At 42.2% G+C, this 18,134-nt stretch overlaps 1 protein-coding gene across 1 annotated transcript in view; it reads right to left on the bottom strand.

Annotated features, from left to right (window-relative positions):
- VAV1 (vav guanine nucleotide exchange factor 1) overlaps positions 1-18,134 on the bottom strand; it is a 73,306-nt gene that overhangs the window by 17,473 nt on the left and 37,699 nt on the right. Inside the window, exons 15-21 of the mRNA XM_055430455.2 lie at positions 17,239-17,348; positions 16,269-16,370; positions 15,929-16,026; positions 15,814-15,836; positions 15,449-15,494; positions 12,660-12,796; positions 12,263-12,328 (exon numbers count right to left, since the gene is read on the bottom strand). Of these exons, the coding sequence (XP_055286430.1) occupies positions 12,263-12,328; positions 12,660-12,796; positions 15,449-15,494; positions 15,814-15,836; positions 15,929-16,026; positions 16,269-16,370; positions 17,239-17,348 (582 nt within the window). The remainder of the gene's footprint in view (positions 1-12,262; positions 12,329-12,659; positions 12,797-15,448; positions 15,495-15,813; positions 15,837-15,928; positions 16,027-16,268; positions 16,371-17,238; positions 17,349-18,134) is intronic.

Below are 18,134 nucleotides of genomic sequence, written 5' to 3'. Positions count from 1 at the left end.
AAAAAAAAAGCGAAAGATATTTTCTAGAAAATTGGTTTAGTGTAAATACATACTCTGAATTGTGTAATATAAAATTTATATGTTATAATTTCTAATATGTGATAATTTATAATAGTAGAATGTCCACGCTGAATTTCATATTTTTAAAAATCACGCTATGTATATACAAGAGAAAGTTCCTGTTCTTGGCAGGTATTCAGATTAAAGGGGAAATGTGTCTCTAAACTTACTTTGAAGTGTCTCAAGAAAAAATAAGTAATTTTATTTATTGTATTTATAATTTTATTTTATTTATTTTCTAAATAAATAAAATGTTCAGAGAAAGATGAAAGAGCCAATGAGACAAAATGTTAACAATTGGTGATCTGACTAACAGATATATGAGTGTTCTTTGCTTTATTCTCATGACTTTTCTGCAAATCTGAAATTACAAAAAATGAAGGCAAAAAAAAAAAAGGAGAGACATTCTCTCTGCAGGCTTCTATGAGGGCTACAAAGTGGGCAGTGGGGTAGTGAGGAAGAATGAGGTTTGGGGAGATGGGGAAGATTTGAAGTCATTATCAGTTCAGTTCAGTCATTATCAGTCATTATCAGTCGCTCAGTCGTGTCCGACTCTCTGAGACCCCATGAATCACAGCACGCCAGACCTCCCTGTCCATCACCAACTCCCGGAGTTCACTCAAACTCATGTCCATCGAGTCGGTGATGCCATCCAGCCATCTCATTCTCTGTCGTCCCCTTCTCCCTAATCCTCCCCCACCCCTAATCCCTCCCAGCATCAGAGTCTTTTCCAGTGAGTCAACTCTTCGCATGAGGTAGCCAAACTATTGGAGTTTCAGCTTTAGCATCAGTCCTTCCAATGAACACCCAGGATTGATCTCCTTTAGAATGGACTGGTTGGATCTCCTTGAAGTCCAAGGGACTCTCAAGAGTCTTCCCCAGCACCACAGTTCAAAAGCATCAATTCTTCAGCGATCAGCTTTCTTCACAGTCCAACTCTCACATCCATACATGACCACGGGAAAAACCATAGCCTTGACCAGATGGACCTTTGTTGGCAAAGTAATGTCTCTGCTTTTGAATATGCTATCTAGGTTGGTCATAACTTTCCTTCCAAGGAGTAAGCGTCTTTTAATTTCATGGCTGCAATCAGCATCCGCAGTGATTTTGGAGCCCAAAAAAATAAAATCTGACACTGTTTCTGCTGTTTCCCCATCTATTTCCCATGAAGTGATGGGACCAGATGCCATGATCTTTGTTTTCTGAATGTTGAGCTTCAAGCCAGCTTTTTCACTCTCCTCTTTCACTCATCTCACACGCTAGAAAAGTCATGCTCAAAATTCTCCAAGCCAGGCTTCAGCAGTATATAAACCGTGAACTCCCAGATGTTCAAGCAGGTTTTAGAAAAGGCAGAGGCACCAGAGATCAAATTGCCAACATCCGCTGGATCATGGAGAAAGCAAGAGAGTTTCAGAAAAACATCTATTTCTGCTTCATTGACTATGCCAAAGCCTTTGACTGTGTCGATCACAATAAACTGTGGAACATTCTGAAAGAGATGGGAATCCCAGACCACCTGACCTGCCTCTTGAGAAACCTGTATGCAGGTCAGGAAGCAACTGTTAGAACTGGACATGGAACAACAAATAGGAAAAGGTGTACGTCAAGGTTGTATATTGTCACCTTGCTTATTTAACTTCTATGCAGAGTACATCATGAGGAACGCTGGGCTGAAAGAAGCACAAGCTGGAATCAAGATTGCCGGGAGAAATATCAATAACCTCAGATATGCAGATGACACTACCCTTATGGCAGAAAGAGAAGAGGAACTCAAAAGCCTCTTGATGAAAGTGAAAGAGGAGAGTGAAAAGGTTGGCTTGAAGCTCAACATTCAGAAAACAAAGATCATGGCATCTGGTCCCATCACTTCATGGGAAATAGATGGAAAAACAGTGGAAACAGTGTCAGACTTTGTTTTTTTGGGCTCCAAAATCACTGCAGATGCTGATTGCAGCCATGAAATTAAAAGACGCTTGCTCCTTGGAAGGAAAGTTATGACCAACCTTGATAGTATATTAAAAAGCAGAGACATTACTTTGCCAGCCAAGGTCCGTCTAGTCAAGGCAATGGTTTTTCCCGTGGTCATGTATGGATGTGAGAGTTGGACTGTGAAGAAGGCTGACCGCCGAAGAATCGATGCTTTTGAACTGTGGTGTTGGAGAAGACTCTTGAGAGTCCCTTATACTGCAAGGAGATCCACCAGTCCATTCTAAAGGAGATCAGTCCTGGATGTTCATTGGAGGGACTGATGCTAAAGCTGAAACTGCAATACTTTGGCCACCTCATGCGACGAGCTGACTCACTGGAAAAGACTCTGATGCTGGGAAAGGTTGGGGGCGGGAGGAGAAGGGGACGACGGAGAATGAGATGGCTGGATGGCATCACCGACTCTGTGGACATGAGTTTGAGTGAACTCCGGGAGTTGGTGATGGACAGGGAGGCCTGGCGTGCTGTGATGCATGGGGTCGCGGAGAGTCGGACACGACTGAGCGATTGAACTGAACTGAACTTTCACTTTCATCAAGAGGCTTTTTAGTTCCTCTTCACTTTCTGCCATAAGGGTGGTGTCATCTGCATATCTGAGGTTATTGATACTTCTCCCGCCAATCTTGATTCCAGCCTGGCATATTGAGTGCAGCACTTTCACAGCATCCTCTTTCAGGATTTGCAATGACGCAACTGGAATTCCATCACCTCCTAGCTTTGTTCATAGTGATGCTTTCTAAGGCCCACTAGACTTCACATTCCAAGATGTCTGGCTCTAGGTCAGTGATCACACCATCGTGATTATCTTGGTCATGAAGATCTTGTTTGTACAGTTCTTCTGTGTATTCTTGCCACCTCTTCTTAATATCTTCCGCTTCTGTTAGATCCATACCATTTCTGTCCTTTATCGAGCCCATCTTTGCATGAAATGTTCCCTTGGTATCTCTAATTTTCTCGAAGAGATCTCTTGTTTTTCCTATTCTGTTGTTTTCCTCTATTTCTTTGCATTGATCGCTGAGGAAGTCTTTCTTATCTCTCCTTGCTATTCTTTGGAATTCTGCATTCGGATGCTTATATCTTTCCTTTTCTCCTTTGCTTTTCGCTTCTCTTTTAAAAAAAAAAAAATCTCAATTTTTGCTTGTCTTGGAGAGTCTTTATCTCTTTTATTTTTTTTTATTTATTTTCTTAATTTTATTTGGAGGCAAATTCAGTTCAGTTCAGTTCAGTTCAGTCGCTCAGTCATGTCCAACTCTCCGCGACCCCATGAATCACAGCACGCCTTACATTAATATATTGGTTGGTTTTGCCATACATTGACACGAATCTGCCCCGGGTGTACATGTGTTCCCTTTCTTGAACCCCTCTCCCACCTCCCTCTTCCCCATATCCTCCCTCCAGGTCATCCCCGTGCACCAGCCCCAAGCATCCTGTATCATGCGTTGAACCTGGACTGGTGATTCATTTCACATATGATAATATACATGCTACAATGCCGTTCTCCCAAATCATCCCACCTTCACCATCTCCCACAGAGTCCCAAAGACTGTTCTATATACCTATGTCTCTTTTGCAGTCTCATATACAGGGTTAAAGTTACCATCTTTCTAAATTCCATATATATGTGTTAATATACTGTATTGATGTTTTTCTTTCTGGCTTACTTCACTCTGTATAATAGGCTCCAATTTCATCCACCTCATTAGAACTGATTCAAATGTATTCTTTTTGATGGCTGAGTAATACTCCATTGTGTATATGTACCAAAGCTTTCTTATCCATTCATCTGCAGATGGACATCTAGGTTGCTTCCATGTCCTGGCTATTATAAACAGTGCTGCAATGAACATTGGAGTACATGTGTCTCTTTCAATTCTGGTTTCCTCGGTGTGTATGCCCAGGAGTGCGATTGCTGGATCATATGGCAGTTCTATTTCCAGTGTTTTGAGGAATCTCCACACTGTTCTCCATAGTGGCTGTACTAGTTTGCATTCCCACCAACAGTGTAAGAGGGTTCCCTTTTCTCCACACCCTCTCCAGCATTTATTGCATGTAGACTTTTGGATAGCAGCCATTCTGACTGGTGTGTAATGGTATCTCATTGTGGTTTTGATTTGCATTTCTCTGATTATGAAGGATGTTGAGCATTTTTTCATGTGTTTGTTAGCCATCTTTATGTCTTCTTTTGAGAAATGTCTGTTTAGTTCTTTGGCCCATTTTTTGATTGGGTCGTTTATTTTTCTGGAATTGAGCTGCAGGAGCTGCTTGTATATTTTGTAGATTAATCCTTTATCAGTTGCTTCATTTGCTATTATTTTCTCCCATTCTGAAGGTTGTCTTTTCACCTTGCTTATAGTTTCCTTTGCTGTGCAGAAGCTTTTGATTTTAATTAGGTCCCATTTATTTTTGCTTTTATTTCCAATATTCTGGGAGGTGGGTCTTGGAGGATCCTGCTGTGATTTATGTTGGAGAGTGTTTTGCCTACGTTCTTCTCTAGGAGTTTTATAGAATATGGTCTTACATTTAGCTCTCTAATCCATTTTGAGTTTATTTTGGTGTATGGTGTTAGGAAGGGTTCTAGTTTCATTCTTTTACAAGTGGCTGACCAGTTTTCCCAGCACCACTTGTTAAAAAGACTGTCTTTTCTCCATTTTATATTCTTGCCTCCTTTGTCAAAGATGAGGTGTCCATAGGTGCGTGGATTTATCTCTGGGCTTTCTATTTTGTTCCATTGATCTATATTTCTGTCTTTATGCCAGTACCATACTGTCTTGATGACTGTGGCTTTGTAGTAGAGCCTGAAGTCCGGCAGGTTAATTACTCCAGTTCCATTTTTCTTCTTCAAGATTGCTTTGGCTATTCGAGGTTTTTTGTATTTCCATACAAATTGTGAGATTATTTGTTCTAGTTCTGTGAAAAATATCATTGGTAGCTGCATAGGGATTTCATTGAATGTATAAATTACTTTGGGTAGTATACTCATTTTTACAATATTTATTCTTCCAATCCACGAACACGGTATATTTCTCCATCTATTAGTGTCCTCTTTGATTACTTTCACTAGTATTTTATAGTTTTCTATGTACAAGTCTTTTGTTTCCTTAGGTAGATATATTCCTAAGTATTTAATTCTTTTCATTGCAACAGTGAATGGAATAGTTTCCTTAATTTCTCTTTCTATTTTCTCATTATTAGTGTATAGGAATGCAAGGAATTTCTGTGTGTTGATTTTACATCCTGCAACTTTACTGTATTCATTGATTAGCTCTAGTAGTTTTCTGGTAGTCTTTACGGTTTTCTGCGTAGAGGATCATGTCATCAGCGAACAGTGAAAGTTTTACTTCTTCTTTTCCAATTTGTATTCCTTTTATGTCTTCTTCTGCTCTGATTGCTGTAGCCAAAACTTCCAGAACTATGTTGAATAGTAGTGGTGAGAGTGGGCACCCTTGTCTTGTTCTTGACTTTAGGGGAAATGCTTTCAGTTTTTCACCATTGAGGATAATGTTTGCTGTGGGTTTGTCATATATAGCTTTTATTATGTTGAGATATGTCCCTTCTATTCCCACTTTCTGGAGGGTTTTTATCATAAATGGATGTTGAATTTTGTTGAAGGCTTTCTCTGCATCTATTGATATAATCATATGATTTTTATTTTTCAGTTTGTTAATGTGGTGTATTACGTTGATTGATTTACGGATATTGAAGAATCCTTGCATTCCTGGGATAAAGCCCACTTGGTCATGATGTATGATCTTCTTAATGTGTTGTTGGATTCTGATTGCTAGAATTTTGTTGAGGATTTTTGCATCTATGTTCATCAGTGATATTGGCCTGTAGTTTTCTTTTTTGTGGGATCTTTACCAGGTTTTGGGATTAGGGGGATGGTGGCCTCATAGAATGAGTTTGGAAGTTTCCCTTCCTCAGCAATTTTTCTGGAAGAGTTTGAGTAGAATAGGTGTTAACTCTTCTCTAAATTTTTGGTAGAATACAGCTGTGAAGCCGTCTGGACCTGGCTTTTGTTTGCTGGAAGATTTCTGATTATACCCTCTAGTTCCGTGCTTGTGATGGGTCTGTTCAGATTTTCTATTTCTTCCTGGTTCAGTTTTGGCAAGGTGTACTTTTCTAGGAATTTGTCCATTTCTTCCAGGTTATTCATTTTATTGCCATATAATTGCTGATAGTATTCTCTAATAATCCTTTGTATTTCTGTGTTGTCGGTTGTGATCTCTCCATTTTCATTTCTAATTTTATTGATTTGGTTCTTCTCCCTTTGTTTCTTGATGAGTCTGGCTAGTGGTTTGTCAATTTTATTTACCTTCTCAAAGAACCAGCTTTTGGCTTTGTTGATTTTTGCTATGGTCTCTTTTGTTTCTTTTGCATTTATCTCTGCCCTAATTTTTACAGTTTCTTTCCTTCTACTAACCCTTGGGTTCTTCGTTTCTTCCTTTTCTAGTTTCTTTAGATGTAGAGTTAGGTTATTTAGTTGACTTTTTTCTTGTTTCTTGAGGTGTGCCTGTATTGCTATGAACTTCCCCCTTAGCACTGCTTTTACAGTGTCCCAGAGGTTTTGGGTTGTTGTGTTTTCATTTTCATTCATTTCTATGCATATTTTGATTTCTCTTTTGATTTCTTCTATGATTTGTTCATTATTCATCAGCGTGTTGTTCAGCCTCCATATGTTGGCATTTTTAATAGTTTTTCCTCCTGTGATTGAGATCTAATCTTACTGCATTGTGGTCAGAAAAGATGCTTGGAATGATTTCAATTTTTTTGAGTTTACCAAGGCTAGATTTATGGCCCAGGATGTGATCTATCCTGGAAAAGTTTCCGTGTGCACTTGAGAAAAAGGTGAAATTCATTGTTTTGGGGTGAAATGTCCTATAGAGATCTATTAGGTCTAACTGGTCTATTGTATCATTTAAAGTTTGTGTTTCCTTGTTAATTTTCTGTTTAGTTGATCTATCCATAGGTGTGAGTGGGGTATTAAAGTCTCCCACTATTATTGCATTGTTGTTAATTTCCCCTTTCATACTTGTTAGTGATTGTCTTACATAGTGCGGTGCTCCTATGTTGGGTGCATAAATATTTATAATTGTTATATCTTCTTCTTGGATTGATCCTTTGATCATTATGTACTTTCCTTCTTTGTCTCTTTTCACAGCCTTTGTTTTAAAATCTATTTTATCTGGTGTGAGAATTACTACTCCTGCATTCTTTTGGTCTCTATTTGCGTGGAATATCTTTTTCCAGCCCTTCACTTTCAGTCTGTATGTGTCCCTCGTTTTGAGGTGGATCTCTTGTAGACAACATATATGGGGGTCTTGTTTTTGTATCCATTCAGCCAGCCTTTGTCTTTTGGTTGGGGCATTCAACCCATTTACATTTAAGGTGATTATTGATGAGTATGATCCCGCTGCCATTTTCTTTATTGTTTTGGGTTCGAGTTTATATACCCTTTCTGTGTTTCCTGTCTAGAGAAGATCCTTTAGTATTTGTTGGAGAGCTGCTTTGGTGATGCTGAATTCTCTCAGCTTTTGCTTGTCTGTAAAGCTTTTGATTTCTCCTTCATATCTGAATGAGATCCTTGCTGGGTATAGTAATCTGGGCTGTAGGTTACTTTCTTTCATCACTTTAAGTATGTCTTGCCATTCCCTCCTGACCTGAAGAGTTTCTGCTGAAAGATCAGCTGTTATCCTTATGGGGATCCCCTTGTGTGTTATTTGTTGTTTTTCCCTTGCTGCTTTTAATATTCGTTCTTTGTGTTTGATCTTTGTTAATTTGATTAATATGTGCCTTGGAGTATTTCACCTTGGGTTTATCCTGTTAGGGACTCTCTGTGTTTCTTGGACTTGGGTGATTATTTCCTTCCCCATTTTAGGGCAATTTTAAACTATTATCTCCTCAAGTATTCTCTCATGGTCTTTCTTTTTGTCTTCTTCTTCTGGGACTCCTATGATTCGAATGTTGGGGCATTTAATATTGTCCCATAGGTCTTTAATATTGTCCTCATTTCTTTTAATTCATTTTTCTTTTTCCATCTCTGTTTCATTTATTTCTACAATTCTATCTTCTAGCTCGCTTATCCTGTCTTCTGCCTCCGTTATTCTACTGTTTGTTCCCTCGAGAGTGTTTCTGATCTCATCTATTGCATTATTCATTATATATTGACTCTTTTTTATTTTCTCTAATTCCTTATTAAACATTTCTTGCATCTTCTCAATCCTTTTCTCCAGTTTATTTATCTGTAACTCCATTTTGCTTTCCAGATTTTGAATCATTTTCACAATTAAAATTCAAAATTCTTTATCGGGTAGGTTCCCTATATCTTCCTCTTTTGTTTGTCTTGGTGGGCATTTATCCTGTTCCTTTACTTGCTGGGTATTTCTCTGCCTCTTCATCTTGCTTATATTGCTGTGTTCGGGGTGGCCTTTCTGTCTTCTGGCAGTTTGTGGAGTTCTCTTTATTATGTAGTTACCTCGTTGTGTGTGGGGTTGGATGGGTGACTTGTCAAGATTCCCTGGTTAGGGAAGCTTGTGTCGATGTTCTGGTGGGTGGAGCTAGATTTCTTCTCTCTGGAGTGCAATGACGTGTCCAGTAATGAGTTTGAGATGTCAATGGTTTTGGAGTGGCTTTGGGCAGCCTGTATATTGAAGCTCAGTGCTATTCTCCTGTGTTGCTGGATAGTTTGCATAGTATGTCTTTCACTGAAACTTGTTGACCCTTGGGTGGTGCCTGGTTTCAGTGTATGTATGGAGGCATTTGATGAGTACCTATCAATTAATGTTCTCTGGAACAGGAGATCTCTGATGTTCTCAGGATTTGGACTTAAGTCTCTGCCTCTGGTTTTCAGTCTTATTCTTGCAGTAGGCTCAAGGCTTCTCCCTCTGTTACTTCCAAGGCAGTTCCTTCTGTTGAAAAAGCTCTTCTGTTTTCTGGTCTCCTCAGTGTCTAATTGCCGTCCTGACACCAGGATGCAGTGGTGGACACCTTTTTTTTTTTATTTCCCCGGCTCACCTGTTCAGTCCTGCTGTGGGGAGGGAGGAACACAGCTAACAAATATCCCTGGCGTCTGTGGGGAGTGCTCACAGTGTCTCTACTCGAGGCGTGTGTGCTTTCCCTGTTTGTGCTGTTTAGGCTCTAGGTTGCTCTGCCAGGAGCTGTCCGCGGCTGGCGCTGGGTTGCATGCACTTCCCAGGTCTGAGCGGCTCAGGTTCAGGTCCTCGGGTATTCCACAAAGGTGCAGACTTTGCTGGGCCTACGTTTTGTGCCTTCCCCGGTCCGAGCAGCTCAGGCGACCAGGCGTTTGGCGAGCACGGTCGCTGCGACTTAGCGCCTTCCCGGTCCCTGCCGCTCGGTTTTCTGGGTGTACAACCGGCACACTTTCTCAGACGGATATCGACCAGCCCGAACCCAAGAAGTCTTGGTTAGCAAGGAAGCCTGCTTGCAGCTTGATCTTCGCTTCTCTTCTTTTCAGCTATTTGTAAGGCCTCCTCAGACAGCCATTTTGCTTTTTTGCATTTCTTTTCCATGGGGATGGTCTTGGTCCCTGTCTCCTGTACAATGTCACGAACCTCCATCCATAGTTCATCAGGCACTCATCGATCAGATCTAGTCCCTTAAATCTACTTCTCACTTCCACTGTATAATCATAGGGATTTGATTTAGGTCATATCTGAATGGTCTAGTGGCTTTCCCTACTTTCTTCAATTTAAGTCTGAATTTGGCAATAAGGAGTTCATGATCTGAGCCACAGTCAGCTCCTGGTCTTGTTTTTGCTAACTGTATACAGCTTCTCCATCTTTGGCTGCAAAAAATATAATCAATCTGATTTCGGTGTTGACCATCTGGTGATGTCCATGTGTAGAGTCTTCTCTTGTGTTGTTGAAAGAGGGTGTTTGCTATGACCAGTGCGTTCTCTTGGCAAAACTCTATTAGCCTTTGCCCTGCTTCATTCCGTGCTCCAAGGCCAAATTTGCCTGTTACTCCAGGTGTTTCTTGACTTCCTATTTTTGCATTCCAGTCCCCTATAATGAAAAGGACATCTTTTTTGGGTGTTAGTTCTAAAAGGTCTTGTAGGTCTTCATAGAACCATTCAACTTCAGCTTCTTCAGCGTTACTGGTTGGGGCATAGGCTTGGATTACTGTAATATTGAATGGTTTGCCTTGGAAACGAACAGAGATCATTCTGTCGTTTTTGAGATTGCATCCAAGTACTGCATTTTGGACTCTTTTGTTGACCAAGATGGCTACTCCATTTCTTCTAAGGGATTCCTGCCCACAGTAGTAGATATAATGGTCATCTGAGTTAAATTCACCCATTCCAGTCCATTTTAATTCACTGATTCCTAGAATGTCAACGTTCACTCTTGCCATCTCCTGTTTGACCAGTTCCAATTTGCCATGATTCATGGACCTAACATTCCAGGTTCCTATGCAATATTGCTCTTTACAGCATCGGACCTTGCTTCTATCAGCAGTCACACCCACAACTGGATATTGGTTTTGCTTTGGCTACATCCCTTCATTCTTTCTGGAGTTATTTCTCCACTGATCTCCAGGAAATCAAGAGTGGGAAACAGGTGAAGAAAGACAAGCGCCAGGCAGAGTGGTGGGCAGGTCTGCTCCCTGCACAAGGAGGCACAGGGGATGTGACCCCGTAGAGGATTGTATTTGGTGCCTCTGAAGGAATGCAGGGGTTGGCCAGCCTCTGAACCCCTGTTCCTTCCCCAAGTGATGGAGAAGATCTTCATACAAAAAGAATCAAGGATGGAGGTTCTTTTAAAAAAGTAAAAATAGAGCTAACATATGACTCTGAAATCCCACTCCTAGGCACATATACAGAGAAAAACATGGTCCAAAAGGATACATGTACCCCAATGTTCATTGCTGCGCTGTTTACAATAGCCAAGACATGGAAGCAACCTAAATGTCCGTTGTCAGAGGAATGGACAAAGAAGATGTGAGTCCATTCTAAAGGAGATCAGTCCTGAGTGTTCATTGGAAGGACTGATGCTAAAGCTGAAACTGCAATACTTTGGCCACCTCATGCGATGAGTTGACTCACTGGAAAAGACTCTGATGCTGGGAGGGGTTGGGGGTGGGAGGAGACGGGGACGACAGAGAATGAGATGGCTGGATGGCATCACCGACTCGATGGACATGAGTCTGAGTGAACTCCGGGAGTTGGTGATGGACAGGGAGTCCAGGCGTGCTGTGATTCATGGGGTCGCAAAGAGTAAGACACGACTGAGCAACTGAACTGAACTGAACTGATATGTATATAAAATGAAATATTACCCAGCCATTAAAAAGAACAAAATAATGCCATTTGCAGCAACATAGATAGAACTAAAGATTGGCTTCTCTGGTGGCTCAGATGGCAAAGAATCCACCTGTAATGTGGGAGACCTAGGTTTGATTCCTAGGTTGGGAAGATCCCCTGGAGGAGGGCATGGCAACCCACTCCAGTATTCTTGCCTTGAGAATCCCCATGGACAGAGAAGCCTGAGGGCTACAGTCCGTGGGGTCACAAATAGTCAGACGTGACTGAGCAACTAAGCACAGAGATTGTCAGTGAAATAAGTCAGAGAAGCAGAGACATTGTATGACATCCATTTTATGCTAAATCTAAAAAGACATGATACAAATGAACTTATTTACAAAACAGAAACAGACTCACAGGAACTTAGAGAATAAACTTATGGTTGCTGAGGAAAGGATGGGAGAGTTGACAAGTTTGGTATAGACGTGTAGACCCTGCTACATTTAAAACAGACAACCAACAAGGATCTGCTGTATAGCATGGGGAACTCTGCTCAATGATATGTGGCAGCCTGGATGGGAGCAGGGTTTGGGGGAGAATGGATACATGTATATGTATGACTGAGTCCCTTTTCTGTCCACCTGAAACTATCACAACATTGTTCACTAGCAATACTCCAAAACAAAATTAAAGGTTAATTTTAAAAAGTCATATGTTCATGTATATGTAATAAAAACTGAAATGTAAAAAATAAAAATAAAAAGAGACAAGGAGAAAAGGACTGGTCATCCTTCCCCAGGTGAACCCCTCTTTGGGCTCAGTCAGCAAGGTAGGGAGTGACATGCCATGATGGGCAGCCCCTCCTGATCTCAGGAGCATTCCCCTCAATGCTGCCCACCCTCACAGGACCTTCTCTGCACCCCCGTGCCCTCACTCCAACCAGACTGAGGCACTCACATGCACGTAGGGCTTGACCCTATTGCAGGGAAACCAGCCAACTTCATTGGTAGATGTATTCCTTCCCTAAAAAGATAGAAGGGAGAGATGGACAGAGAGGTTACAGGCAGCCATAATGCTTGTGTGTATCCATCTTTCACCCAACAGCCACTCTGCTTGGCCATCTACCTCTCCATGACCTGGAATGACCCAGAGAGGGACCAAACAGTGTCAACTGGGAATACCACCAGCCCAGAAGGGCCAGGTCAGCCCCAGAAATCCCCATAGACATCACCCTGCCCTGAGCACACTTCCACTGCCAGAGTCCAGTGGGAGCATGGTCCCATTCCCAAGGCCACCGACACCCTGACCCCACGTTCAGGTCCTTCCCCGTCATTCCCATGGCCCCAGCCTGTACCTCCCACCAGTTCTGTTCGGCTTCAGCCTTAGTGAGCTCCACGATGTCTCCCGGGTTGAGGCGTAGAAAAGGTCCAATGGCTCCAGGAGGTGGGGGCAGCCCATAGTATTCCTGGCACACCTCCATCTTGGGCAAGCCTGGAGGGGAGGGGAGGGGATGATACAGTGGAAGTCCAGGACTTTCAAACCCAAGTCTCGCCACCCAGCAGGATGGCAAAAGTTAAAAAGACAGACAATACCAAGTGGCAGCAAGGATGTGGAGCAACTGGAAGTCACCTGGATTTTTTTTTTTAATGGATTTTTTTTTTAATTTGAAGAAGTTTTTAATATGAAAACATCTAAAATAATTTTTTTTTGCATAAATGGGAAGGGTGGCCACGACTCCACAGCTCATTCCTGCATGACTAGTAGGATCCCACTTTGGAAAACTGCTGGGCAGTATTCACTGAAGCTAATTCCACTCATGAATACATCACCAAGAGAAATGAAACACAGGTCCCCAGAGAGTCATAGATGAAGAATGTTCACAGTAGTTCTACTCACAAGAGCCAAAAAATTGGCAACATACCCAATGTCTTTAAGAAGATGGATAAACACAGCATGAAAGAACCATATCATGGAATACAATACAGCAATGAAAAAGAACAAGTGACTGCTTCAAGTAGATACACCAACATGCTGTGAGAGTCCATGCTATACAACTTCATTTGTACGAAGTTAAAGGGCAGGCAAAACTAATCTATGCTGATAGAGGTCAGAAAGTGGTTCCCTCTGGGAGACAGGACAGACTAGCAAGGACTATGAACAGCACCATCCAATAAAACTTTCTGTGATGATGGAAGTGTCCTATACATTGATCTGAGTGGTGGTTACACGGGTAGAGATTCAGTGAGCCATGTTCTTAAGATTTATTCATTTCACACACCTTATGGTATGTATTTTCTATCTCAATAGAAATATATCTGTCTCATAGAAAATTATATATATATTATGCATATTTCAATGGGAAATTATAAAAAATTACATATTTCTGTCTCAATAGAAAATGATAATTATATATGTCCATATAAAATGGATATGAGCAAGAGTATGTATACATATATATGCAAACACATATGTGGACATAAACATATTGTTTAAGTATTTATATGGTGGATATATATGCACATACACACATTCACATGTATTTTCTCCTACTGAGGACATCTGGGTTGTTTCTGGTTTTTGACCAGTAAAGCTAATATATACATTTTTTTATAAAGCTGATTTTATACCTATATATTATTACATTATATACATACATAGTATATATCATATATGTATTCCCACTGCTGACCATATTTGAGTTGTTTCTAATTTTTAACTATTACAAATAAAGCTGAAGTACCTATAGCTATAGATATAGAACTACAGCTATCTACAGATATCTATCAAGATAGAGAGAGAGACAGAATGACAGATATGAAACTGAATCTTTACACTGATTCTGAGCAAAGAGTTTATTTTTCTTGGCCACACCAAGTGATTTTTTTTTACTTTGTGGCCGCACTGTGCACCATGCAGGATCTTTGCTCCCCAGCTGGGAATCAAATCCGCACCTCCTTCATTGCAAGGCAAATTCTTAACCACTGGACCACCTGGGAGGTCCCCCCTAGTTCTGGAATAAAGTCTTGCCCTATTCACCTCCTGCTTCCTAGGCTTTGCACATGTTGTTCCCTCTGCCTGGACCACTCTTGCCTCTTCATCCGTCTAACTCCACCTCATCTTTCAAGTGTCCACTTTAATGCCTCCTCCTCTGAGCAGACTTCCCTGATGGCTCAGACTCATCAGGTCTCCCACTGTGAGCTCTGGAAAACCCTCTACTCCTACCACCTCAACTGGAATAACTTAGCCGAACCCTGTCTCCTGCTACCCACCTGGGAGCTTTGGGAGGACAGGAAGTGTCCTGTTTTTAGTCACCAATTTACTTCAGAGGACATATACAATAGATGTTGAATAAAAATTACTCATCTTGACTGTGATCCCACAGACACTGTTAACATATACATGAATCCAGCCTTTCCACCACCGCCCCCTACCCCCCGCCAGGCTAAAAAGAATTCTGGCTTGGTCAAACTGCATCTCCTGCTCCCTACCTTTCAGGTGGACTATGCTTTGCTGAAACCACCCTATTACGATAAGATTCTGTGACACAGAATCAATGGGAGAGGCCATGACGTGTGCCCAGCCAGCTAAGACTACAGATGGAGTTTGTCAGCAAACAAAAAAAGGGGGGCAGTGAATAGTAAAGGTGAATGGGAGGGGTGGAGGAATAAACTGGGAATTTGCGATGGACAGACACACACTTATATAAAGAGATAAACAAAAAGGACCTGCTTATAATACAGGGAACTATATTCACTATCTTATAATAACCTACAATGGAAAAGAATCTGAAAAATATCTGTATAACTAAATCACTTTGCTGTACACCTGAATCACTGTAAATCAACGAAACTTCAATTTAAAAAAACACCTGTATACATAAAAAAGTGAATGGGAGGAAAGCGCATGGTAAAAAGGATCGCCATGTTCCAAGCACCCCCTTCACAGTGTTTAAGTAAAGCTAGTAACAAATTGACTTTGCTATTTAAAAACTCCTTTCAAGTTTCTGGGACTAGAACAGATGCTTTATAAGTAGGCTATTATGTGGTCTTTAACATAATTGTTGAGATCTCTCCCTGGGCCAGCATCACTGAGTCAAAAGACCAGATTTCTTTCTGCCCTGCACAGCGCCCCCTGCTGACTCACCCAGCTCATTCCTCTTTTTGTCTTGAGCCCGCCGATGTGGCTTATCCTGGAGGGAGAGACCAAAAAAGCAAGCATGACTATCTGTACCCAGGCTGGGGGCGCCTCAACCCTTATTTGCCTGCGGGTGTGCCTGCTCAGTCACTCAGTTGTGTCAGACTCTTTGCAGCCCCAGGGACTGTAGCCTGCCAGGCTCCTCTGTCCATGGGATTTCCCAGGCAAGATTAGTGGGGTGGGTTGCGATTTCCTACTCCAGGGAATCTTCTAGACCCAGCCAAGAGCCACACCCACTGATAGAGTCTCCCAGGTCTTTCCTTCCCGACTCCTGCCCCAATTTCCATGCACAGAAAGGAGCATGGGGGTCTTACCTTCTTCATAGTTCCTGAATAATCTATGAGAGGGTAAATACACAGATATACTGGTTAGAATGGGGGGGGGGAATCCTCATGGAGAAACCCACCTCCCACCTCAGTCCCCTAGCACCTTGTCCATGTCGACCACACGGAGGGACCCTCCCGAGACACTCCTTGTGTGCAGGTGCTCGGCAGCGTTGACAGCGGTACCCCTGATAGAAAGTGCCTCTGAGATGCAAGGAGGCGATAAAGAAGGAGTCAGTGATGCTGAACAAATACAGCCAATCATTTTGCCAACAACATAAAGGGCCCCTTTCGGTTTTCTTTAGAGCAGAAGAGAGAGAAGTTGAAGATCAAAGGAGATCCTCCCCCCTCCCAACTCAGGGGCATGATGGCCAGGGGAGCTCCCCACCCCAAAGAAGAAGGGACAACACACCCCAGGAACCGGGTCCCTCCTCCCAGACTCCCACCTCAGCAGCATCTGGCAAGCCTTGCAGGATGTGGTCTCCTCAAAGGAAAACATCTGGAAGTCATGACCATTGGCAGTGGCGTTCTCAGGGTAGATGTTGGAGCTGACGAGGGAAGAGAATTCCAAGCAGTGGAACAGGATTCAGCCATTAAAGGGAATGAGGTACCAGTACACGCAGCAACCTGGATGGATCAAGACCTCTTTCCTTTTTTATGGCTAAATACTGTTCCATTGCATGGATATGCCCTATTGTGCTTCTCCATCCACCCACTGATGATGGGATTGTGACCACCATTTTGCTATTATGAATAGTGCTTCAGTGAACATAGGTGGACAGAAAGTGGGTGAGTGGGTGCCAGGGTCTGGGAGAAGGGAAAACAGGAAGTGATCACTACTTGAGTGCAGGGTCTCATCTGGGGGTTTGAAGATGTTTTGGAACTAGGTAGAAGTGATGGTTGCACAGTGTGAATTTACTAAATACACTGAATTGTGCACTTTTTTAAAAGATTTTTTTTTAATGTGGACCATTTCAAAAGTCTTTATTGAATGTGTTACAATATTGTTTCTATTTTTTATGTTTTGGTTTTTTGGCTACAAGGCATGTAGGATCTTAGCTCCCTGACCAGGGACTGAACTCATACACCCCTGCAATGGAAGAGGGAGTTTCAACCATTGAACTGCCAGGGAAGTCCCAGAATTGTGCACTTCAAAATGGCTAAGTTTTTGTTATGTGAATTTCATCTCAAGAAAGAGAAGGAGGAGGAAGATAAGGAGGAAGGATTTCCAGGCTGGTGATGGAACATCGTGAACACTTGGCATTCTGGGGATGCAGACTGTCTTGAAAGCCTGTCCCTCCCATTTCCCAGAGGAAGAAACTGAGGTTCTGAGTGACCCCATGGCAGGATGAGACTAAAGCCCAAAACTGTCTAAAGTCCTCTGAGGATGGAAAAATGGAGGAGGAGGGGTCTCACATGGCCATCTCGAACTGCTCCATCCACTTCTTCTTTAGTTCTCGTGTCTTGAAGAACAGCTCATAGCCCTGGGCACCTTGGTCCTCAATCAGGAGGAACATGTGAGTCCACTGCAGAGAAGCAGGGTTTAAAATGAAGAAACCCACCCTGCAGAAGGTGGGACCACACGCCCATTGACCCTACTGCTCTGGGGAGGAAGGGGTCAAGCCAACTACAGCCTGTCTGCCCCCAGGAGAGCCGTGTAAAGGGCTTCCCAGGAAAAGCAAATACACATCCACAATCCAGATTCATACACACGCATACCTATGGCTGATTCATGTTGATGTACGGCAGAAACCGACACAATATTGTAAAGCAATTTTCCTCCAATTAAAAAGAAATTTAAATAAAAAAATTTTTTAATTACAAAACAAAATCACACTCGGGACTTCCATGGCTGTCAGGTGGTTAAGACTTTGCACTTCCACTGCAGGGGGCGTGAGTCTGATCCTTGATGGGGGAACTAAGATCCCATATGCCACATGGCCAAAATAAATTAAAATTTTTTAATTAATTTATTTCTCTTAACTGGAGGCTAATTACTTTACAACATTGTAGTGATTTTTGCCATACATTGATATGAATCAGCCATGGGTGTACATGTGTCCCCCAGCCTGAACCTCCCTCCCACCTCAAACCTCCCTCCCACCTCCCTCCCCATCCCATCCCTCAGAGTTGTCCCAGTGTACCAGCTTTGAGTGCCCTGTTTCATACATCCAACTTGGACTGGTGATCTATTTCACATATGGTAATATACATGTTTCAATGCTAAATCTCACACACACACACACACACACACACACACACACACTGGCATTCCAAGGGCCAAGCAGAGAGCTCAAGTAGCATTGAGGGCC

This window comes from Moschus berezovskii, chromosome 8 (genome assembly GCF_049115385.1).
Source record: "Moschus berezovskii isolate FMDL1 chromosome 8, NW_MosBer_1.0, whole genome shotgun sequence".
Lineage (NCBI taxonomy): Eukaryota > Metazoa > Chordata > Mammalia > Artiodactyla > Moschidae > Moschus > Moschus berezovskii.
The sequence above is the reverse complement of the archived record's forward strand: the minus strand, read 5'-3'. Positions and strand labels throughout refer to the sequence as shown.